Source organism: Maylandia zebra, linkage group LG18, assembly GCF_041146795.1.
Source record: "Maylandia zebra isolate NMK-2024a linkage group LG18, Mzebra_GT3a, whole genome shotgun sequence".
Lineage (NCBI taxonomy): Eukaryota > Metazoa > Chordata > Actinopteri > Cichliformes > Cichlidae > Maylandia > Maylandia zebra.
Window position 1 is genome coordinate 5,380,477 of NC_135184.1, and position 25,443 is coordinate 5,405,919.

The following is a 25,443-nucleotide window of genomic DNA, read 5'->3' on the forward strand; positions in this document are numbered from 1 at the left end:
GCATTTTTATACTTGTTGTCTTCGTGTAAATAAAACCTTGTTGCACTGTCAGCAGCTGTTGCAGCAAAGCAGTGAAGTCCAAAGTTTCAGTTCTGTCGAAGAGAAAAATCTAAAAGCATTCATGTTGCTTTCTGTTCCTTTTCATAGTCAAATAATAGAATAAAGTTAATGTTTTTCTAAAAAAAAAAAAAGGCTAAGTGGAGTAAAATAATCCTTCAACCAGCAACACGTGAACGTTAAAGGGATGTTTGTTTTGTCTCCATGGGCGTTCAGGCTGGCCGAAGGTGATGTGGTTCGTCACGGAGTCCAAACACCTCTCCAAACCACCCCGAGACTGGTTCCCACACATCAAGGAAGCCAATCAGGACACTGCCTACATCGAGGTAACTCAAACGATGACAGAAACACAGATGCATGTTCTCGTCAGGCCATCAAAACATTTCCACCCGTGTTGTTTCAGTCGTGAAATCAATGCTGCTACATGTCCTCCAGCTTAGAATCTCACCACAGCTCGGTGGACGCTTCGCCGCTCAATCCTGTCGTCCTGTCTGATTGATTTGAATCTAACGTCTCTAGTAATTGCACGGGCAGCCAGGTGAAATGTCTCCCTGATTGCTCTGCAGCTTGAAAAAGGCTTAAAGGAAAATGATTAAAGAAAACGGACGATTGAAAAATGACCTTTCATTTTTAACAGAAGCCACGAATCAGTCGAGATGGGCGAAAGTATTGCGGTGCACTTTATAGTGGCTTAAAAAGAAATGTTAGTTTTTCAGTGACATTAAAAAAGAAAAATGTTACGACTCAAAATGATTCATAGCTTTAAAAGCGACCAATAATGTGCGTTTGTCCGACTGATGTCAGACTTTTCAGACAAAGAAAGAAGAAAAGTGTACTTTATTGGTCCCCGTGGGGAAAATCCCTCTCTGCATTTAACCCATTCACTCAGTGAAGCAGTGGGCAGCCACTGGGCGCCCGGGGAGCAGTGTGTAGGGACGGTACCTTGCTCAGGGGTACCTCAGGGTAGTTGTTCAGGGGAATCGAACCCCCGACCTTCTGATCATGGGGCCACCACTCTACCTACTGAGCTATCCCTGCCCTTATTAGATCTTATTTTGTGCAGACTCTCACTGATTACTGTCACTGCACAGCACTCAGACATCATTTAGGTTTTTGGGAAGTTAGTGTAAAAAAAAAAAAAAGCCTTAAATTTAACAATCAATATTTTTAAAAATTGCTTATTGGCTGAGCTGCAGACACTAATTTGACTCCACTAAAAAACTGAAACGTGGACGTGGATGTTCTGGGTCTCGTAGATACTTTAAGTAAACACAGTCTGTAAATAAAAGATGGGGGAAAAAGTCTGTGGGGGAAGCGGTCGTTCGAGGAACTGCAGTTTTTGGTGCTTCCACTCTGGCTCTCGTTCGTGCTTGGAAGAAGCACACGTGGAATTTTTGTGTATCGACGATCGTCACGCACGCGGGAACAAACCGCCTCGTCACTCTGCTTCTGTTTCTGTCTGTCCAGTATAAGACGTGTAAGGACGGCAGCGTCCTCGGAGTGACGGTGATGAGGATAGCGATGCTCACGCACTGCCAGGCCATCACACAGTCCTGCTCATACACAGAAGGTAGTACACACATTTACTCTTGTTGATTAAACCTCTGAACAGCGCTGCTGTCCTGCTACGGTCGGCTGTTTCTCTCCGACGCTCTGATGTTGAAGTTTGACTTGCTCTGTTTCTGTTTCTCAGCTGAGACCATTGTGAATGTACTAGACTTCAAGAAGGATGTAGGACTGTGGCACGCCATCCAGACAGTAAGAAAACTTTTGTATGAAACTACAATTCCAAGACGATAGTTTTGTTAAACAAACTCTTTGCCTCAAATATGAATTTACTTAAAAAAAATGTAATTACAGTTAAAAAGCTAGTTTGTGCCCCAGAACTTAACACATATAACATACATGACGTGAGACATGCTCTGTAAAATCTACTTAAATTACTAAAAGTTCCCAGTTCACAGTGTTTATTGCAGTTGTTATATGAATTAATTTTAAATGTATATATTTACTGCCCAGTTACACTTTCCTCCGCCTCCTGGTGCTGAAGTTCTGCATCTTAACCCGTTTCGATCCACCACACGTGCACATATTCAGTCCAGCTGTGATTATAAATACCAGTTCTCCACCCAGTCTGGCTTTAATGTGCACCTCGAAGTCTTAGCCAGACTAAAATGAAGCCAAATCTGACACCATCCGGGTACCAGAGGCAGAACAAACCTGAGCGCGCTGACTTTTGGCCTCAGTTCGCTCAGTTCAGCGGCTCTCTGCCGTCAGATTAATGCAGTGCGGTAAAGGAAGCAGCATTTCTTTCCGAGCTGCGGTGGAGTGTAACGTGCCTTTGAGAAGAAAATACTCAGGTCAAGTACTCACGTACAGTATGTGAGTAAATCTGAGCTGAAAATAATCAGCTTTCTGTCCGTTTCACTTCTTTAACTCTGCACATCTTCATCTCTGTTAATGTGTCTCTGTGTGCGTCTGTCAGAGTGTGATGAACATGATGCACGTCATCAGTATTCCCTACGCCCTCATGAAGGTCAACCCGCTGTCCTGGATCCAAAAAGTCTGCCAGTACAAAGGTGACATAACATATCTGATGAGTCTCCTTCTGTTTGAAATGACAAATTCAGTAATTTAACCGGCGATGTTTTATTTCCAGCTAAGGTGGCCTGTGTGAAGTCGCGGGATATGCACTGGGCTCTGGTGGCCCACCGGGATCAGCGGGATGTCAATCTGAGCTCCCTGCGGATGCTTGTGGTGGCTGATGGTTCAAATCCCTGTAAGCTAACAGTCTTTTTAATATATGTTTAAAGTGTCTCCTTTACCTGCTAAATATCCAACTCACATTTATTTGTACACTGATAATGTTTAGTGATGTAAGATTGGTTTTTTAGGAGTTGGGAGCTTCACTGTTAGTGTCCAAGGTCAAAGTTGACCTTCAGAAGAAATATCTAGAAGCCACATCAAACAAAAGGGCATGAAAAACATCATAAAACATCAAAGTTAGTGTAGGCCTTACCCTGTGTTCTCTGAGCGCTCTTATTCCAGATATGTTTTAGTGGGTTCAGATCAAATGACTGATGAGCTGAAGAGGCATTTCCCCTAAAACATTGCTGCTGGATTGTTCGTGTACTCACACCTGCAGGGCCCTGTTTAAGTGTTCAGTGTATCCAAGTTACCTGAAAAACATTTCTTTATTTAGATCCTTTTCAAAAAAGTTAACAAGAGATGCGTAAAAGGTTACATTTGGAGCTGTGACTGGTTTATTTTATTGGTTAGTTTCTAAAAGCTTAGAAATGAAGAAGTAATCGTTAAAACCAGCAATGAGCCGCCTCTGCTTTCGCAAAAAGCCTTTAAGTGTTTGATTGTCTCTCAGGGTCGATCTCGTCTTGTGACGCCTTCCTCAACGTCTTCCAGACGAAAGGTTTGAAGCCGGAGGTCATCTGCCCGTGTGCCAGCTCCCCCGAGGCGCTGACTGTGGCTATACGCAGGTACACACATTCACACAAACACACACTCTTTTCAGCTGTATTCACCACAAGACACACAGATATAATTAGTACAAATTTATTTGCTTTCTAGCATTTAAAGACAAACTTTTAGCGAGATATTTCTACTTTATAATGGCTTTAACCTCCTTCCACTGTCCTTTTTTACTATTTTATGACCTTAAATTTACAGTTTCATAGGTTTTAAAACACTAAACTTACACTTCCACCTCTTTAATCATCCAGTCTGTAGTTTAACATCTGAACGCCACATTTACAGTCAGAGCAGCTGCCAGTCACATGTTGGCTTTTCATTTTTTTATTGATTAAAACACTTTGAGGCTGAGTGTTTGCATCTCTGCTTCTGTGTGCTAATAAAGAGCTTTTCCTCGCTGGGTGTGGGGGATTATGAGCTCTGTGTTTAGAGGAAAACCTTTAAACTTCACTCACACACATGTTTATATGGTATTTGTGAGGACCTTCACTGCAGTTCTTAGCCTCTAATCCTCACTTCAGCCTAAACTTAATTACCCTTAAAATGTCCTGGTAATGACTGGGGACAGAGTAAGTGCTCTCCTCCCTAAACTGTCCACACTTTCTAAAAACACCCGAACTTTCCAAAAACACTGAAGTTGCTTCCTCTTTTCTAAAAAGACGTGTCGCTGTCCTCACGTCGCTGAAGTATTTTGACTTTGTTAAAGTACTGCAACGTTTAAATTGCACTTCCTAAAACTTCTTCTTCTTCCATTAATGTGCTTGAATTATGAAAATGTCTTCAGCCTCCAAAGAGGTCCAGTCTTTCAAAAATGGCCCCAAATGTAACCGTTTTTGAAAATGTCAGTTTTCCAAAATAACTTTTACTGCCTCCATAATTTAAACAGTCTCCTGACTCTAGAAATGTTTCCATCAATGCTGTTGTGTCATAAATATATCATTTATTTTCATGATATTTTGATTTTCAGGTTATTTCCCTGGACTGTCTTTACTTCCCCAAGACGTGTCTGGACTCTAAAACTAATTTGTAGCTACTTACTTCTTACACACACTTATTTCTGATAAATGTTGTGTTCTCCCTCCTGCAGGCCGCTGGAGGAGGGCACCACCCCTCCTGGTCGCGGCATCCTGTCCATGCAGGGTCTGAGTCACGGCGTGATCCGGGTCGACTCGGAGGAGAAGCTGTCGGTGCTCACGCTGCAGGACGTCGGCTCCGTCATGCCCGGAGGTGAGACAGATGTCCAAAAAGCAGAGTTTGAACCGAGCACTGCTGAAGTTGTGAGACTTTTTTTAATGTATATATATAATTTACGTTTGTCCGCTAAAGCCAAAGAGTAGTCTGCTTTCAGCATGATGCCGTCATGACTCTGAGCGATTGTTTACTTTATTTTTACATCTATCGAACCTGCGCAAGACTTTTGCTTGTTTTGTTTATTTACTGCATGATTTCAGGATTTGTTTTTAAGGAGTTATATATGTTTTTGGTATTGATGCACTTAATTAAGACCTTAAAGGTGGAGTTAAGGTCATTAAGGTCAAAAAAGAGACTCACTGTTGTCCTTATTTCTGACTTACTTCATTCTGCAGGTAAGAATCACGAAATTAGTCAACAAGAGAAAACGGTTTCCTTTCCCTGATGGGAGACGGAGTATTTCCTCCGTGCATGGGAGATGGAGGAGGAAATACCTGCCTTACAAATACCTGATTTGAAGTCTGGGAATAGTTAAAACTTTTATTTTAACTTTGCTGTAAGACGACACTGTAACCAGTAAGAAAGGATTTCCCAGAGCGTCTGTCTTTCTGCCTGTAGGTCTGATGTGTGTAGTGAAGCTCGAAGGTGTTCCCCAGCTCTGTAAAACAGACGAGATCGGAGAGATGTGCGTTTGTACTGTTGCCACGGGGACCTCCTATTACGGCCTGGCCGGTATGACCAAGAACACGTTCGAGGTGAGAGCGTGAATGCTTCGGTTGTTTATTTATCTTGTGTGCGTTTTGTTTACATGTCGTGTCTTTAAAACCTCTGCAGGTCTTTCCCGTGTCCAACAACGGCACTCCCATCAGCGAGTTCCCCTTCACCAGGACCGGCCTGCTGGGATTCATCGGACCTGCAGGTCTGATCTTTGTTGCTGGGAAGATGGACGGTCTGATGGTGGTCGGTGGGCGTCGGCACAATGCTGACGACATTGTTGCTACGGCGCTGGCTGTGGAGCCCATGAAGTTCGTTTACAGAGGACGGTAAGCGTTAATATTGCTTTAATTTCTAAGCAGGTTGTTTCTCGTTATTGTGGAGCTTGTGTTTAATTTAGAAAAGGGAGATGTGGTTCAAACACATTAACGCAGCAGCGCCACTATAAATCCGCCCCTTCACAAATATTATAAGCTGCTGATTGGACTTTATGGTCATTTTGGTGGCTGGCTGTGTGGAGCGCAGTTAAACTGCATGCAATGAAATGTGCTAATTCTGTGTGTTCTGCAGGATAGCAGTGTTTTCCATCACGGTGCTCCATGATGAGAGGATCGTGGTCGTGGCTGAGCAGCGGCCGGACTCGACTGAGGAGGACAGCTTTCAGTGGATGAGTCGAGTTTTGCAGGTATGCTCATATTTCAGACAGGATTGTCATTTCCTGCTGCAGTAGTTTGATTTTGGCTGCCTGGCTCTGTACTCGTACCTCTCTCCATTATGATTATGATTCTCGATCAGGTATCAGTGGCAAAGGGCTCATCTGCAGGGATATTTATTCAGTTCAGTTCAGTTTTACACTGGTTGCTATTGAGAGAGCTACTGTAACATGAAGTAAACTAGCAGGACTTAATCCCTGTGATGCCAGTTTTCCATTGTACAACAAAGAACTGTTGAGAGAGTTGACACGACTAAAAATGAGTCATCTCTGACAGATTTAGAAGCAAATTTGGAAAAGAAGAGCGTATAATCCTAGCTATGGTGGTTGCTATAGAGCAGGGGTGGGGAACTTCAGGCCTCGAGTGCCGGTGTCCTGCAGGTCTTACATCTCACCCTGGGTCAACACACCTGAATCAAAGGATTAGTTCATTACCAGGACTCTGGAGAACTTCAAGACATGTTGAGGAGGTAATTTAGTCATTTAAATCAGCTGTGTTGGATCAAGGACACATCTAAAGCCTGCAGGCCCGCGAGGCCTGGAGTTCCCCCACCCCTGCTATAGAACAAACCTTTTATTTAGACTGCCTAACTGCATCTGTACCCCATGTGGCTAACCGGCATGTTATGTTCTTTTACATGTTTGTGTAAAAGAAAGAAAGAAAAAAATTGTATATACTGATTTTAAATAATATCAACAATTATCAATAAAAAAACAATATGGTCGGTAGAGCATTGATTAGATAATTCACCTATTTAAATATACTTGAAAAGCTCGGGACACCATTCATCTGTAGTGAGTGTACTCAGACAGCAAAGTGACTCCGGACTACACCCACTCCCACTAAAAGTGTATATATCCACGTACACTGACAGTACACTGTTAACCTCAGCTGACAATGATGTGTGAGAAGTGTCCATGTGTGTTTACTCTGGAGCAGGCTGTAAAACTTTGTGGAAGGACTCTGGTAAAATTAGACGACTTAGTGAAGCTCATTTCTGTCTGATGACAACATTTTTTCTGTTAAATAACCTCAAAGAGTTACTGAGTACTTTTTAACCTGTAATTCTGAGAATTCTGTTGTCAAAAAGTATCTGTGAGCTGTTTTTACCATTAGCCATGAATGACTGATGGGATATTGTCGTCAACCCACTGGGTTCGGTAGTGTGGACACCCAAGTTTGTGAATGCGATAACTTGAAAACGAGCCAACGTAGGATTTTGGAGTTCAAAATCTAAAAATCTAACACAACTTGTCTTTTTGTCTTTTCATCAGAAGCTGGAAAACTGCAGAATAGAACCAGCCTGGTCCTTTAACACAGCAGACACATTTTAACAGCCCACTTGCTGAAGTGACAAAACAGCTCTCACAGCCTCCTTCACTCCCAGAGTCATATAAACACACACACAGCTTGTGATACTATATTATGCATTCATACTGTATAGATAAAACCTGAGCTCACAGTCTCTGAGCCAGCGTGGCGACTGTGGCAAAGCTATAAAAGCCGTCTGGAGTTTTAACTGCTGCAGTAAAACCATTTCTCTTTATTCCTTCACCGCTGCAGATTCCGCCCGCGTGTTTTTCCATTTGGTTTGTCGGGTTGCAGAAGCAATCAGCGATTTCAAAAGAAGCTGAGATGAAACGATGGAGCAAAAAACGATCAAACACTAATATTATAGTAATCAAAGCAACAGCATAATAATATGATTTATTATCTTAGTTATTACCTTCGATACATTGTTTCATCTATAAATCTAAGCATACCTCTCCCAACACGATGTCTTCCAGGCGATAGACGGTATCCACCAGGTGGGGGTGTACTGCCTGGCTCTGGTCCCCTCCAACACTCTGCCCAAGACTCCACTGGGTGGCATCCACCTGTCCGAGACCAAGCAGCTCTTCCTGGAGGGTGCGCTGCACCCCTGCAACGTGCTCATGTGTCCGCACACCTGCGTAACGAACCTGCCCAAACCCCGGCAGAAGCAGCCAGGTACAGTACGAGGACGAGCGAATACGTGGGAGCACAGTTAAGGGATCCTCGTTATAGAGGCTCTTATAGCTTATAGAACAACTTGATGTCACATATAAACACACTAGATGTCCTTAAGTGGAGTTTTTACACACGCAGGATTACTTTTGTGGGAAAGGAGTGCTTTAAAGAAACCAGTAAGCTTTCTAAGCTGTTTCACTCACTAAATCTGCGTGACTCAAATCAGTGTGAAACATCACAACCCCTCCTGCCTCCTCATCTGAGCTTGAAATGATGGGCAGCATGTCACTGTATGTGAATGTGACTTCTGATAAAATAGCCGAACGCTGGCTTCAGTGATTGGATGTGTTCACCGTTTCCAGCTCAGGCAAGCAGAGGTGTCAACCGGAGTTTAGATGGAACGACCCAAACAAAGAAAAGAGAATCGAAGACAAAAATGTTCCAAGAAAGCACAAATTTAAAAAATCAGCTTCTCAGTTTGGCCGCCCCACTTCCAGGGTCCTGATGTTGTGCGTGCTGACTCACAGTCGGTCTGTCACGGCCCTGTGCGGCGCTCGATTACATCGCAGCCATTGTTGACAGCTGTGCGTTTCCTGCCGTGACAATTCAATCCGTATTTTTGCATTTATACCAGTAATGTTTTTTAACTATCGTTGACTGTAGTCCGATAAAAATGTAGAATCCGTTTATTGTATTTGCTGAATGGGCGGCTTGATTCTGCGTGCAACAATTTCTTGTTCATACCGAGCTCTCGTCCCCGTCTCCCTGCTCCTCCTCCAGAGATCGGTCCTGCGTCTGTGATGGTCGGGAATCTGGTGTCGGGAAAGAGGATCGCCCAGGCCAGCGGCAGGGATCTGGGTCAGATCGAAGACAATGACCAGGCAAGGAAGGTGTGTGTGAGAGGGGGGTCTGCTGGTTTTCTGCATCATCGCCATCATCATAAACATTACACACACAAAGTACACATAATTAGGCATCTGGCTTCATTTCATGGCTTACTCCATTACGACTTATTCTCATTAATAACTCACTCAACAGAAAGTGTTAATGGTACCTTAATGGAGTCCTTGTCTGCCGTGTAAAGCACTGTAAACAACTCTCGCCTAATTTAATTGGTCTAATTAACTTAGTTGTGCTAGTTTTTGAAGCTTACTGAGTTATGTTGAGTTATCCTTACCTTCATCCAACAGACTGAGGAGTGTGTTTGTGCGTACTTGTTTCCTTTTAATAATTTATGGCTTGTTTTTTGAAGTACAGAACACTTTGCATTGGCAAAGCCTCGCAGTGCCCCGTGGGACTATTAATGTTTAACTCTGCTTGTGCTGTGATTGTTATTTCAGTCATTCCAGTCATTTTGTTGAGGCTGTGCGATGTGGTTTCCAGTGTTTGCGTAGCTGACAAAAATGTTAAGGTTTAGCTGTTGTTGGCCACCATGACTGAGGCTCCTGCAGCGCTGAATAACTCCCGGTGAGTGTTCGTGTTCCGGGTCGGTGCCCAGATGTTAATAAAAGCAGCGTTCCTTTAACGCTGCGCAGATGTACGGCTGAGGCTCGTCCGGCTGAGCTGGCTCTGCTTGACTTGAATAAGGGAAGAGATCCTGTATTACTTATATCAGAAGTGAACTTTGGAGCCGGCTAGCAGAGCGGCCGAGAGCTCTGTTCCCCATAATGGCGAGACGGGGCGGTGAGCAGAAGACAAAGACCTAAGGGAGCGAGTGGGAGTGTCAGTGTGGAGTCAGTCGCACAGGTAGGGAGGGGCCAATATGGATGCATTGAAAAGTGGGAAACATTATTTTAAAATATTTTAAATTACTGAATAGAGGACAAGATTTAGGACTCATCAGGCAAGTTGGGGAAAGAAAAAACCTTGCTAAGGAGCAAAATTAGTTTTTCTCTTCCAACTTTAGCATCAGCACCACACTTATAGGGAAACCCCCACTTGTGGTTAAATACCTGGGACTCTACACGAACAACTGAAGAAGCCTCTTGGAGGAGAGGAGAACTGTCCTCATGAACAAAAGGACTCAGGTTATATAAACTGCATTTAACTGTTTTCCTTTGGCATAAGACATTAAGTTCATGTTAGTCATTCTCACTGAATAATTAGTTAGTATAACTCGGCACGCTTAAGTTGTCTTAGATTTTTATTTTATTGTATTTTTAAGAAAAGCCAAATTTTTATATTCCTGGTGGATCCACAGAAGAATGATGAGTTTTGGGGCTTAAAAAAAGCAAACATGGGATTTTTTTATCATCTTTTTTTTTTGCCTGGTATGTTTAAGCATCTGTACAGAAAAACTCAGTGTTATGCAAGAACAGAAAGCGGGCAGCATGCACAAAAGTAAATAAGGAAACCAAAAGAAAACACAGATGAGACAAAATGAGGTGATTTAAATACACAGTAGAGAGACGGAGAGATTAGGAGTGATGAATAGCAGGAGGTGGTGTGCGTTACTGACAGAAGCGATTTTCCTCTCGTCTCTCGTGCTGAAAATGTCATCAGTCAGCAGTGTTGGGAAGGTTACTTTTAAAATGTATTCCGTTACAGAATACATGCCCCAAAATGTATTCTGTAACGTATTCCGTTACGTTACTCAATGAGAGTAACGTATTCTGAATACTTTGGATTACTTAATATATTATCGTGCTTTTTACAACAACGTGAATGTACTATTGCTGTGTGATTTATTACTATTACTGAAGGTCCGCGACTCCGAACTGTAGTAAAGGGACCTCTGACTAATACGGCGGGGTCCCTGTCGGCTCGTAGCCGAAAAATAGCTTTACTTTGTTGTGTGGGTCAACTTTTCTTGCGAGAGACAGAGAGGCGTTGAAAGACTGCTCCAACGGAACTTATTGTTTTCGGAGGAAAACACGAACACGGTGTACAGTCGAGTCTTAATAGCTTACTTACAACTGGGCTCGTCAGGCACTCTTCTTGGCTGCAGTGGTTATTATTATATTTACATGCTTCCAGCTCCCGTTTTTGCTCGATGACAACTCGTACCTTTCCACTCGCCTTTTTCTCCCTCCTCGCGCTCACAGACACATAACGTGTATGGCAGTCCATTCTCCCTGCAACACGGACTACACTGCCCATGATGCTGCATTCTTTAGAGCTATGCTTGTAGCATTCTGCCTGTTAGCTTAGCACAACAACAACAACAAAAAGGCGCTCTCTCACCCAGGAAACACACAGTCGCAGAGAGAGAGAGCGTCACCCTGTAACCATGGCAACCGTAACGCTGCCGCCTGGAACGAAAGAACGTAGCTGTCAAACAAACCCAAACAGTCCTGACCCGCGACAATATGAAACAGGAAAGTACCGCAGTGTAATCCATTTATTTCAACAAAGTAACTGTATTCTGAATACCACCTTTTTAAACGGTAACTGTAACGGAATACAGTTACTCATATTTTGTATTCTAAATACGTAACGGCGGTACATGTATTCCGTTACTCCCCAACACTGTCAGTCAGGCAGCCGGCAGCAGAGAACGCACACTCTGTAGACTCTGATGAAAAGAGACAGGCCCTAAATAATAACAACCACCACCTCCACCGCAGCGCGCTGGGAGGCTGCTGCAGCCTCAGCCTCGCTCTCAACATGCCGCATGTGTGTTTGGATGCCGACAAACAGATGAGATGTCTCCTGTAGTGTGTGTAGATACAGCTGTATTCAAAGGTTACGACACCTATCGACGACTGTCGAGGTGAGGAGAAGTGAAGCCGACATTAAAACACAAGCTTTTCTTTTTGTTTCTTCACTGCACGGTCGTTGCACAGCGTTTGCACAAGTTAAACCGAGAAGACCACAGATAAGTTAACAGGCGTCCATACGCAGGAGGAGCACCAGCATAGAGGCGTTTTCCACAGATATAGAAACACTAGTGCCTTGAGTTCTTGGTTGGTTAAGGCTGCTTATTGAGAAGCTATGCACTAACAATTGATTCACATCAAATTCTAACTTTTTTTGTAATTTTTCTTCTCACAATTTAAATATATTTAATCTCAAATCAGCAGTTTCCCGTATGTTCCTAAAACATCCAGATTTCTGTTCTGCCACTTAGGAAACTCTGCTAAAATAAGACCGTTCACAAAGTAATGACAAATGAAACTGGGATGATCCCAGCAGTGATGATCCGCTCAGACTGGGACACAAACTGCGGCTCGGCTCGACTGCAGAATAATCCAGGAACGGGTTACATATTTGCTTTAAATGGGTTGATTGATGTTTTGAAGGCAGGTTTAATTTGAAGAGTGTGTTTGTGTTTTAGTTTTTACTGTGAAAATCCTGAAGCGTGCTGAGGGTGACGCCATCTTTACTCTAGAGAAGGATCAGGACGTAGGGTTTGTGTTTACTGCTGCTGCTTGGCCTCATCATCATTGTGTTTATTGGGACATTTGTTGTCTGATCCGCTCATTCATTCATCGCTCCACTTTACCCCACTTCCTCCCTCCATGTCCATCCCACTGAAAACCAGGCCCTCTGTGCGGATGAGTGAAACAACCCCAACTTCCTGTATTTATTAAAATGTTTTCTGTGTAACTTCATAGAGAGTAAAATATGATTCACTACGAGTGTCTTCTCACATTCCTCTTCTAATAACGTTGATTGATGGATGACTGAGCACTAAACGCTCACACTGGGATGAGCTCAGCCTCTGTAGACAGGACTGCTTGTCTCATGACTTCATGGAAAATTATTATTTCATTACGGCTGTTTCCATAAAGCAGCATGAAAAAAACAAACAAACACAAAGAAGAAACTGTAACTTATGGAAGAGGATTAGAGCCACTGGGGAAAAAAGGAGGGGGGTGTCCTTCTTTGCAAGAATTCTGACGTTAAACTCAGAATTCTATCAGCAAGTTTCAAGTGTTTCTATTTTTCTAATAACTCAGGCTTCTTTTTGCAGACCCTAACAATCAAAGTGAATAAAATCTGTGGCAAATGCTGATTTCAGCATTCACACATACAATGGTCACCATAATTCAGTAATATCCAAAAAGGAGCTTTTATTTCCAGGTTCTAATGCCAAAAGATTTTTTAAAAACATAATAGCTCTTAAGTGGAATTGAAAACTACGACAGGCTTGTTTTGAATGCTGTGCATACACTGTGCACATGTTAGCCACATAATTAAAAACACCTGCCTAACATTGTGCTGTGAAACACCTTTTACCCTTCAGGGAACGGATGTGGGACCGCTGGCTGTGTCCTGTGTTGTGTGACTGGGACACTGGCAGCAGGTCCTTTGGCTCCTGTGGATCAAACTCTCTGGCACATCCCCCAGATGCCTGTGATGTTTTGGGATTTTAGGGTTCGGTGGTCAGGGTAACACCTTGTCTTACTGCCTGGTCTATAGCAATGCCCGTGCTGGTGGTAAATGTGCAAAGATACAGCCTCATAAAATCACACATAACAGAACCCAAAGTTGTTGGGTTGTTTTAAAGTTGTTTGGCTGTTTGAGGCTTTGATCCTGCCTGAAGGTCTTTGCATCTTTACCTCAAAATGATCCCTTGGCATTAAATTCAACATAGCCTAAGAGGAAAAATGTAATATCTCACTTCAGACCACCATACAAACAGTTTTCTAGCTTCGTAGTCGGCGCAGTGCAACAGATGCCACTAGAAGGGTTTAGCAGTTTTCTTCATCCAAGTGATGTAATACCGGCCAGGTGGCTGCTGTGTCGTGTTTCATTGAAGCGATTGTCCTCTCTGATAATGACATCAGATACAACTGAGCAACTCGGTGTTTTAGCCCGAGAATTCGGCACCCTCGCTCACATGCTGATAAAATGCTACAATACGAGACCAGATTTGTATCTGCAGACAGAAGCTCTTTGTGTCGCTGTTTAGCATGCCAGCCCCCTCTCTCACAGATAACACGAGCTTTATCTGCAGGCAGGTTCCAGTTCTTCCAGGCTTCGGGTTTAACTGCAGGCCAAAGCATCTTTTACAAACAGCAACAAACAACTTTACCCTCCTCCTGAAGGTTAAGCACAAAGCCCGCTTGTGTAAAGCAAACGTTTGGATCCCCCTCGTTAATACACGTGCAGCCACGGAGCTGCAAGGTGTTTAGGACATTTCACCACGCAGCAGATGGCAACGTATGAGGGAGCTGGAACGGAAGCAAACTCTAATTTGCTGTTATGAAAGTTTCATGAAAGCTCAGAGCTGAGCCCACAAGCAGCTGAGTGATGTTTTCATCAGAGCAGAGAGACCTCCTTTAAATCTTTGCACCCCCTCGAGGTCTGCCATGCGTGAAGCTGGTGGCGAGCAGATGACGCCATCTTTCGTCAGCCAGACTCTGAGGGTTATAATATCGAAACTGCAAACTTGGAGCTGAGCGATGGTTTCAGCAGCAGAACGCTGTGGGTCGTACCGCAGTGTTTGAAGAGTCGTTTAAATTAACAGTTTTGATAAGTGAGGCATTAATCTGCTCACAGCTTACATTAAAAACCACAAGAAAGCAGCATTAATCACACACATGGATTTTACTTTCACACACGAGATACATTTTACTGTTATTCGAAAGGATTCATCATATTTATGTCTGCGGATTTGCTTTAACAACCTCTGCTCGAGCAGACACGCTGAGATAAACCCACCGAGGTTTATCTCTGAGGTTCATCGGAGGACAGACGCCTTCAGGAGTCGGTGGAGACCAAACCTGAACTCAAAGTGAGCGTCTGTTAGTTGATAGTGCTGTTGCTATTTTTTCATATATCTATAGATTCTATAGATATTCTAATAGATGGGCAGCGCGGCGGCACTGGGTTTGATGCACATCTGGCCTTTCCGTGTGGTTTGCATGTTCTCCCCGTGTCCCTCCGGGTAATCCGGCTTCCTCCCACAGTCAAAAGACATGCAGTTAGTGGGGTTAGGTTAACTGGTGATTTTAAAACGGCCATAGGTGTGAATGTGGTTGTGAATGGTCTCTGTGTTAGCCCTGTGACAGGCTGAAAACACCCCACCTCTCACAGGTGGAAGAGGCTCCAGCCTCCACCTCCCTGAATTGGCCAAGCAGAAGAGAATTGATGGGCGAATAACTGTTATCAGGATTGTTTTATTAATTTATTTATTTTTGGACTATAATAATCAGGAAATAATGGCTGGACACAAAAATCACGAGTTAAAATATTGTTTTGTCTGTGGACACCAGAACTGTTAAGATGGTGATTCAAATTTGTAACATTTCCATTTGTCAACTTCAAGATTCAGGATTCGTTGTCACATTCATAGTTATACAAGTACAACACGCAGGGAAATGTGTCCTGATACGCTCCTCGACTGTGCAAAAGAGACAGAACATTATATACAGTGAGTGAATGATATACATTATATAAATAAAATCTGGAAATGTACACTTCGAAATCTGAGAATGTTCATTGTGTGAGGTGTTGACGTGTCTTGTGCCAGGATCAGGCCTGACATGTGAATGTGGTAACAATGAGTCTGTTAGGGCTGATATGACCAAAATCTCATATCCCGATATAAGACATCTATCGTCCTGATAACGATATAAATCACAAAAATGTAACATTTTCTGTAAACTCTGTGAATCTCGGGCAGCTCGACTTGCGGGAAGTGTTTCCAGCTGCGCGTCATGTAGCTGGAGTCGAGTGTTTTAACCGATGCATGAAACTATACATTTTTAGACATAAGTTGTAACGGCCGCTGTTTTCTTTGTGAGTATTTATTACACGGCGTGCTGCGGGGAAAAGCCTGTTCTAACGTTTGAGTCTAAGGTTTATTTTTTAGCACCTGGCGGCTCTTTTTTACTTCTCATCCGTAAATAATCTGCTCTTTCACGTGATTCAGTTTATTTTGAAAAGTCTCAACAGGATCTTGAGCTTTATTGTGAAAGGTTTATGTGGAACATAAACAAGCGGACACGCGAAGGTGTTACCGTCGTTGTTGCTAACGACAACGCATAAAAACAGGCGCTTGTCCGTCTGTAGTGTGGTTATATTAAATATAAGAGAAAGAGAGAACTTTAAGAAATGAATATAGCCACTACAGTGACCATCAAAACGATGAAAAAATATTGCCGTAAACAGTTTATTTTGCGACAGCACGAAACAAACGATAGCGTAAAATGAAACGATGGACTTTTTTATATCGTCATCCGATATATATCGTTATATCGAACAGCCCTAGTCTCAGTCACATATGGATGATGGGGGGGCTGAGACAGAACTCATTGTTACCACATTCTGAAGTTTTGCTACAAATTATTACATTTTTAAAAACGTTGTTGCTATCATAAAGGTTGCTGGCATTATTAAAGATGTCCTAATTACTGATATACAGCGTTATAATGAAGTGCTTTTCTTTGAGGTGGCGCACAGCTTTGAAGTTATAATTAAAGATTATTCAGACTTTGTAATGATTATCCTCATTTGCTAAGCAGAAAGGTGGGAGAGATCCTGTGGGTACGAGAAGGTAAACACACAGCCCGTACAGCAGGTTAGTAGCTGTTACCTCCTCTGGATTGTCCGCTCGGGTTAGTTTCAATCAATAATCATCTGCTCCAATCAGCACCTGATTAGGCTTTAAAAAAACATCTTCCTTCAACTGTCTCTCTCTCTCTAAATCAGCAGGTTCATCACTAGAGTCTCCAGAGAGCAAAATATGTGTTACTTTTAATTCACTGGTCCTAATAAATATCAAATGTGGCTGATCTATTTTGTATTCAGGGTGTGAACAGAGTGGGGCTCATCTGGGATTTGGATCTCAGGGTCTCTGAAATCTGACCAGAATGCTTCTCCTTTATTTCAGTGCGTGCCGTATTCTTTCCTCACAGCTGAAAAAGTGTCCACGAGCAAACCTCCGTGGGCTCTGTCGATGAGGAAAAAACCTCGTCTCCTCTTCTGCAGCTGCAGGAGCAACAGTTTACATACCATTAAAGCTTCTGTAGCAGTGTAATTCAGTGTTGTGTAGCTGGTCCCAGTCGGTGAAATTTGCAGTACAAATCAAGCGCACCCGGCCTCTTCCCAGATGTGACGGACACGGTGCGGTGCAGAGGTTCATTTGTTTTTACGGTCGAAGGATTAAGAGTCTGAAAGCCAAATTCTCATCTGTCACCAAAGCGTCTGGCAGCATGAACACACACACAGACACACACATATAAAGTGATGTTCTCTGGCAGAGCAAAGCTCAACAGGCATGAGTTTCACTCCAGCAGCAAATCTTGAAAAATTCATGAGCCCAGAAACAAACTCGCCCTGTCTCGAGGCGTTCTCTCCTCCCAGCTGTAATTTCCATCACGCTCGCTTTTTGTCTCTGTTTTTGTGAAGAATGAAGATCTTGTTGCCTTTCCACTAACATCGCCCTCCTTCCTCCGTATTTCTCTGACAAATTAAGTGCATCACCTTAATTTCCCCGCACGCTGTCGAGTCACTGAGCTGCCAAGATCTCATTTTATCAGGATACTTCATCAGCATTCGGTCTGCGTCTCAGCAGAGCTCCAACGCTGTAAAACATATTGGGAGCAGAGATTTTGCCATTATTGGTTGCCGTCACAGGGCTCGTTTCTAAGAAAACGTGCTCGCGTGATAAACTGTGGTGATATTTTAGCTGTAAAAATGCTGCCATTTAAAGAATTTACTGGTGGTGATAACTGAGAAAAGTTCTTCCAATCTCCCGTTTTATTCACGGGCATCTTCATGCACATTTTAAGATGTTCAAGTCAGCTGATCACCTGTTCACGAGCTGAGATTTAGACAGTTTTGCAGCTGACTTTGGCTGTTTGTATGCCACTTGTACGTTCACTCAATTTGATTCAAAAACCTTTTTGAACTCTGTTGCATTTTTAAAGCATCGGTCCTTCCAGCTGCAGGTCTGGGGTCACTGGGGTGCATTCAGAGTTTCTAGTAAATTAAATATTGTCTTAAAAAAAGACATGCAGTGAGTTTCCATTAATAAAAAAACATGCATTTGCCAGACCTCTAACATATGTAACAACTTGATAGACTGACACTATAATATATGTGTATGACAGATGTTTAATACAAGTGATGCAAGCAGTCGTCTGTCTAAACCTGGACCGCACATGTCATGTTGGGTTGCACATGGCATCTGTTGTTATTGCTGTTAACCGGAGCTGCTCTCCATTCCTGAATAAATGCAACTCACAGTTATGCAGTGGTCGTTAGTTTGGCTGCCTCTGATGAAGTATGTACCAAACATGTTCAGTAGGGGGCGTATTGGGACTGAGGACAGGCCATGTGGAGGTTTTCCTTCCTGCTGTGATTGGTGCTTGCTAGTAGAGGATTGTGTGATTGGAGGGGTTTTCCCTCTAATGTTGTAGGTCTGCACCTTCACACTGTTGTTGGGATTTGCATTTACTTGAAATGAACTGAAACAGCTGCGAGACCCGGGTGCTTCCATCCCTGCCATCCCGGTGTCTCTGTCCAGTCGTTTCCACCAAGGACCATCAGAGGTGGTTCTCTGCTGCAGCAGCAGCTCCGATACTTCTGCTAGCATCCCGCACGTCTCCAGCCCGACCCCGGTCACCTTCAGCACAGATGATCTGAGCGTACACTGTTTTTGTTATGTTTTTGGGTTTCAAAGAGACTAGAATGATTCCTTCAATCCATTTCTCAGATTGAAAATTCAGAAAGAATGTCGAGTGCTGCTCTGCTGGATATTTCATGGTTATTATTTATGGTTACAATTTATAATCTCATTGTTTTTACTGATTGTGTCTTTTAGTTCCTCTTCCTGTCTGAGGTGTTACAATGGAGAGCCCAGACCACTCCAGACCACGTCCTGTACACACTCCTCAACTCCAGGGTGAGTCCTCACAGTACACACACACACACTCACACTGTATGAGATGATATTGATTTTATAGAATCTTACCAAAAATAGTATGATAAGGTCAGCAGGGCTGTTCAGAAATGGCTTATCTTTCTCAGTCTTGGCAGACAGAGCTTCATAGTTTGTTTAAATAATAATATTTTAAAGCTTTAAAATATTAAATCTACATTATTCTGTTTTTTTGCCTCAAAGGTTTGCTTTAAAGCGTGATATAAATCATATGTTATGATATAGAACTCCTAAATAATCTAGAAAATGACTTAAGGAGCTGAAGTATAGGTGACGTGTATGTATTACATGGGAAGGAGCTTTAACAGGAATCAGTTGGGCTGTTTGAAGCAGTGCGTGTGCTTTTAAAGGGAGGCAGAAATGAAAAGAAGATGCAGGTCTTTCTTTCTGCTCTGTGTTGGCTGAAGAAAAAGAATCCGGGCTGGGAGGTGTTCACCACTGTTAGTTTGCATAATGGCAATAGGATCCGCCGGGTTGTTTACAGCTGTTCACCGCTGAGATGCTGCAACGGAAAATGTGACATGACACTTACTGATGCACGCTGCTGATTGCATGTGTCAATCTTCTGTGTGTGTCACCTCCCCCAGGGTACGATAGCCAGCTCTCTGACTTGTGTTCAGCTGCACAAGAGAGCAGAGAAGATCGCCGCCATGCTGGCTGAACGGGGCCACCTGCAGGATGGAGACCACGTTGCACTGGTCTACCCTCCAGGTAAACACTGACAGCAGGTCAGCTTGCTGTACTTGTGTCTCTGCGGTGACACTGCAGGATGTCATAGATTTACTGAAATCCCTCAAATTTTCAAAATAAAAGCTGATCTGAACCAGGAAAAAAAAAGCTTGGAAAAGTGTCCTGATTAATATTAATGTACTACATGGACAGATGTACCTGGATTCGGAGCCACACACAGACTCAGCTATTGTTACATAACGGGAGCAATATGAGCCCCGACCCTCTATGACGAATATATTGGGTAAATGAACAAATCGATGCAGACAGACTTAGGAAACGGTTTTAGAGAACTGAAGGTTACACATTAATCATTTTAGTTTTTGAATCTTTGACCTACAGTTGTCTTTTATTGCTGTGATTGCTGATTGGTCCAAAACAGCAGATTGGACCTTTTTTTATTATTAAAAACAATTAAAAATTAGAAAGAAAAGACAAAAATGCCAAAAATAATAATTTAGACCAGTGCTTATGTTAATGTTTATTAATATTTACTTTATAACGGAAATTGTCATTTGGAATCTGTTTTTAATGATTTTAAATGAGCATCTATTAATTTAAAAATCAAACCATCTTTCATTTGAATGCATTTTTTCTTCCCTTCTGTTTAACTGAAGTTCAAAAAACACAGAGTGCAGATGAATAAATGAAAATGATTTTAAATGCAACTACAGGACACACATAATACCACACAGGCTGTAACCAGCATTCATTCTGTAAAATTATCTGATGCTAAAAGTTGTGCATTGAAAAAAAATAAGTAGAAGTTTTTAAACAGAGTCTGACAAATGTTCAGAAAGTATTAAAATAAACAGACTTATGTATAAAATTGCCCCTTGTGCCTATGCATTATATCTTACAATTATTATTACTCATTCACTAATGTAGCAGTGCTCGTTTTTTATTAATTGAAAAAAATGTGAAAATGATGCATGTTTGATTTCCCACAAGCCGAAGTTACACTTCCACAGTGCTTCTTTGGGACGATGGAAAATAATAATTATTTGGGCATCGAGCGAAAAACCGTCATTGTAATTATGACAACATATAAAGTGTTTGAGTGGATAACCTTATTATACTTTCAGTGACTGCCCTATATAAGCAAAAGAAATGAAAGGATGGATGAAGTTTCTAGAGAACGACTTGTACTAAAATGGGTTAAATGCGACTTTTTTAACGATCCTTTAAATTGTTGACGTTTAACAAGGACAAACTTGGGATGTTTTAAAATGAGGAATGAAGGACGCGGCAAACATGTTCAGTGAGTTCGGTTAGATCGAAGAGAGCGCCGCGGGGAAAAACAAGGAGGACGCAGGAAGTGTAATTACCCTCTGAGACACAGCGCGCCGTGTCCATCACAGTAGGACAGACGCAGCCGTGCAGGAAAAACAACCCGACACGATCAGATTTTCTTAAAGCTGCATTCAATTAACGGCCCCGAGGGTCCATCGCTCAGTATACGGCACCTTAATACCTGTAACTAATTTAAGTTTTCCAAATTCACCCCCTCTTATTTCTTCTCTCATCTCTACATCCTCTCCCAGGAATCGACCTCATCGTGGCGTTTTATGGCTGCCTTTACGCCGGCTGTGTGCCAATCACGGTGCGGCCGCCTCACCCGCAAAACATCGCCACCACGCTGCCCACCGTCAAGATGATCGTGGAGGTAAACCAACACTGTGACGGCTCTAATCACTACTCTGTGGTTAAAGTATTTGAGAAAAACGTGAATGATCATGTAGGTGCAAGTCACCGCCCCCTCTACACCTCACTTCCTGTTTTCTTAATTTAAAAATTAATGAGAATATTTTGACAGCTTCAGCAGTTTATTCTTAGCAGATGCAGGTATTTCTAAGAAAACCTGACATGTGGATGTAGGCGAGGGTTTAAAAAGATAAAAGAAACACACAGACAGTTGTTCATTTAAGTAAAGGCCAAATTACCTACAAATCTACTTTTCTGTGTCTGTAAATATAAAAGATATTGATTTCTTAGATGACGTAGTCACAATAACTTAAAACTGAAAACTTTTAATATTTACTATATTCATTCCTGAGATTCTCACTCCAGAACTTTACGACCTTAAAAACATAAAATTCTGGGAAAGCTGTTGTTTTACTTTGAAAAGCCCAGGAGTGCATTTCAGGCGGGAACTTAAAAGTCGTAACGTAGACTTAATGCCAACGAAATAGTTGTGACGTGGACATAATCCGTTTAATTTGAGTGTTATAAAAATGATTTCCAAAAGCTACATAGACGTTGATATCCTGGCACCTTTGGCAGTTTATATTCCAGGTTTCATCCAGATTGAATGACATGTTTCGGAGGAGTTAGAGGACAGACGTGCATACGTACACTGTGATCATTATAATAAGATTATTATTATTAAACCAGCCCAAGAAAAAGTGAACAGATGAATCGTGTGAATAACGGGAGGTGAAGCTGAGCTGAGGAGCGATTATTTCTCCGCACTGTTGGAGTCGTTCAGTTACTGCTGATCTGTTTTTTATGAATGATCTGTGCGCGCTGAATCGTGCAGGTGAGCCGGTCGGTGTGCGTGATGACCACGCAGGTCATCACTAAACTGCTGAGGTCCAAAGAAGCCTCGGCGGCCGTGGATGTCCGGACCTGGCCTCCTGTCATGGACACAGGTAGGCGATGTGTTTTTTGAGGGCACCCTGCAAGTGATTAAACACAGTTTGGTTAATGAACAGGTGATCAATGTGAATAAAAAAACAAAAAAACAGTGACTGAGTAATAAAACTAACACTAAGCTGTGTATTTTATAATTCATCATCTCTGACGTGAGAAAATTGATTGTTTCCTTTAGACGATTTGCCAAAGAAGAAACCTCCTCTGCTGTATAAACCGTCCAACCCCGACACCCTGGCCTACCTGGACTTCAGTGTCTCCACCACCGGCATGCTCGCTGGAGTCAAAGTAAGCACACACTCACACACATTACACCAACACACAGCTAATGATGACATTTAATGTTGTTTATCCACATTAGCAGCATAGCTCCAGTTATTCCCAGCAGAAAAAACACATGGTTTGGAGGAGAGCCAGAGACTTTTATTTTGAAACTCTTCTTCTATCAAGAAGAGATTTTTACTCTGTTATTATTCGTGTGGTGCTGAAGAAAAGCTTAAAACAGGAGGAAGTGCTGACGTGTTTTTGTGCAGCGGAGCCTGGAAGTCTGTTCGAGGGGAGCAGATAGATGGTGGTGACATTTTAAAGATTAAAGTGATTATTGATTCACTGCAGTAAAACAAACCTCCATCCTGTGCTCAGCTCGTTGCTGCTGTTCATCTGGTGTGTGCGTCTGAGTGAAAGTGAAGTCATTTTCCTGTTTGGCCTCTAATCTGCCTGCGGATGCTCACAGAGAGAGAACGTAAACTTAAAAATCTGTTTCCATAAAATCGAAAGAAACTAAAGCAGTAAAAGAAGTTATCTTGTAAACTTTTCGTCTCCTAAAGTTTTGCTGATCGAAAAGAATATCAGAAAATGTCACAAACTAACAAAATCATTTAATTAGACGGCTTTTCCTGATAAGATAGTCCAGATAACGTCCACAGTCCCAGCTGAGAAATATAAACCTCTCCAGCTTGTCCTGGGTCTACCCCGAGGACTCCTGCTAGCGGGACATGCCTGAAACAGTTCATGCAGGAGCGATCCTAATCAGAGGTCTGAACCCTCCTCAAGCAGCTTCTCTCGATGCGGGGGAGAAACAGCTGTGCGCTCAGTCCCTCCCAAGTGACTGAGCTCCTCACCCGTCTCTAAGAGAGAGTCCAGAGGAAGCTCACTCCTGCTGCTTGTGTCTGGGATCTAAGTCCTCCGATCACTAGGAACATATCTATCTATTGACACGTTTGTGATGAAATGACACATAATGTCAAATTTTGCTCTCTTGCTGTTGTAAAGAAATAAAGACATGAGATCCTGATTATCTCCAAAAGGTAATGAGTCCTCCTGACCTCCATGGTGGAGGTAAGCTCGATTCTCCTTGAATCATCAACACGGCTGAAGTAACGATTGACACTGCTGCAGCTATATTTTTGGACAAGTACTTACGCAACTTCATTAGTTTGCCCAAGGACACTAGAGGAGCCAGGCATCAAACCACCAACCTTCCTACCTGAAACCAAACCTCCACTTCTTACTTTCACACAGCTTCACATGGTGCGATCGTGTCTTTGTTTCTTTTCTGCTCGTTGTTTTGTGCTCAGTTTGCCACAAATGCTAATTTTCATACTGTTCACACCAGCTGTGAGTGTATGCAACACACACACACACACACACACACACACACACACACACACACACACACCTCATTAATGAATTCTTTGAGAAAAACACACTAATCAGAATGACAAAAAGAGCAGGACAGGAGGAAACAATGTCAGCGTAATTTCCCGTCCATTATGTTTAACCACTGTGCTTAATGAGCAAATCAGTCAAAGCCGGGATATTAACGATGCAACTGGTGCCGAAACACAATGGGCGCAAACAAGACCGCCAGTTCACGTGGCCACTGCCGCCTCCAGACTGTTGTTATGCTAATTAATTCACTTTTAGTTCATTAATCATTTTTGTCTCAATCCTTTGGATTTTCTTTGCTCCAAGTTGAAAACCCCACAGCCGATTCTCAGTTTTGCTTGAAAAACCTCCCAGCAGCACAGAGACGATCTCCACAGGTCTCCACTGACTGAAACAAATAAACAGCACAGAGTTTTCAAGCCTACTTTCATAATTTTTTTTAGTAAAAAGTGCACTGACAAAGAAGAAGATTTTCATGTGAGATTTTCTCCTGCAGATGTCTCACACAGCCACCAGTGCCTTCTGCCGCTCCATCAAGCTGCAGTGTGAGCTTTACCCGTCCAGAGAGGTCGCCATCTGCTTGGACCCGTACTGCGGCCTGGGCTTTGTCCTCTGGTGCCTTTGCAGGTCGGCAATCGTAGTTCCTAGTTCTTATTTAGAGCTAAAATGGAAGTTTTTAGCATTTCTTACTTTCTGAATGTTCCTGTTTGAGGCTTTTATATGACCAGGTTGTTTCTGTTTTCTCTGCTCTTTAAGTTTCAGTATAATTAATAATCACTAGTTTGTGTTTTCCTTTGTATTCATGACTGACATGTTTGTAGCTCTTTAATCATGTAACCGTGCAGCCTCGCCGTACTCGGCGCTCTCCTCTCTGCAGTGTGTACTCAGGTCACCAGTCCATCCTGATCCCTCCGTCCGAGCTGGAAGTGAACCCGGCTCTCTGGCTGTCAGCCGTCAGTCAGTACAAAGTTCGCGACACCTTCTGCTCCTACAGCGTCATGGAGCTCTGCACCAAAGGCCTCGGCCTGCAGACGGACTCGCTGAAGGTAAAGCGGTGCGGGCGGCTCCGTCTCACGGAAACCTTGGTTGAATTTAACGACCGACAAACCTTCTGACTGTGAAATCCTTTCTGTCCCGTCAGGCTCGAGGGCTGGACTTGTCTCGAGTGAGGACCTGCGTGGTTGTAGCAGAGGAGCGTCCCAGGATAGCCCTGACGCAGTCCTTCTCCAAACTCTTCAAGGACCTGGGACTCCACCCCCGAGCCGTCAGCACCTCCTTCGGCTGCAGGGTCAACCTGGCAATCTGCCTGCAGGTCTGTCCGACTTCCTGCTTCTGCTTTGCCTTCGAGCATTTCTTGGTGTCACGTTTAAGAACCTAGCTGGGGGGTTTTTTGTAGGACAGGCATGTTATTAG

At 42.9% G+C, this 25,443-nt stretch overlaps 1 protein-coding gene across 7 annotated transcripts in view; it reads left to right on the forward strand.

The window, feature by feature from the left end:
• LOC101480681 (disco-interacting protein 2 homolog C) overlaps positions 1-25,443 on the forward strand; it is a 205,257-nt gene that overhangs the window by 167,922 nt on the left and 11,892 nt on the right. For 6 of the 7 annotated variants that reach the window (XM_076877148.1, XM_076877150.1, XM_076877152.1 and 3 more), the window contains 20 exons: positions 274-383; positions 1,525-1,627; positions 1,751-1,815; positions 2,543-2,636; positions 2,717-2,836; positions 3,434-3,548; positions 4,628-4,767; positions 5,350-5,486; positions 5,566-5,774; positions 6,016-6,130; positions 7,946-8,147; positions 8,928-9,037; positions 18,865-18,945; positions 19,569-19,692; positions 21,255-21,376; positions 22,250-22,361; positions 22,541-22,650; positions 24,527-24,657; positions 24,908-25,076; positions 25,172-25,342. In XM_076877148.1, coding sequence (XP_076733263.1) covers positions 274-383; positions 1,525-1,627; positions 1,751-1,815; positions 2,543-2,636; positions 2,717-2,836; positions 3,434-3,548; positions 4,628-4,767; positions 5,350-5,486; positions 5,566-5,774; positions 6,016-6,130; positions 7,946-8,147; positions 8,928-9,037; positions 18,865-18,945; positions 19,569-19,692; positions 21,255-21,376; positions 22,250-22,361; positions 22,541-22,650; positions 24,527-24,657; positions 24,908-25,076; positions 25,172-25,342 — 2,540 coding nt within the window. The remainder of the gene's footprint in view (positions 1-273; positions 384-1,524; positions 1,628-1,750; positions 1,816-2,542; positions 2,637-2,716; positions 2,837-3,433; positions 3,549-4,627; positions 4,768-5,349; positions 5,487-5,565; positions 5,775-6,015; positions 6,131-7,945; positions 8,148-8,927; positions 9,038-18,864; positions 18,946-19,568; positions 19,693-21,254; positions 21,377-22,249; positions 22,362-22,540; positions 22,651-24,526; positions 24,658-24,907; positions 25,077-25,171; positions 25,343-25,443) is intronic. The other variant, XM_076877149.1, reaches the window with a different exon arrangement.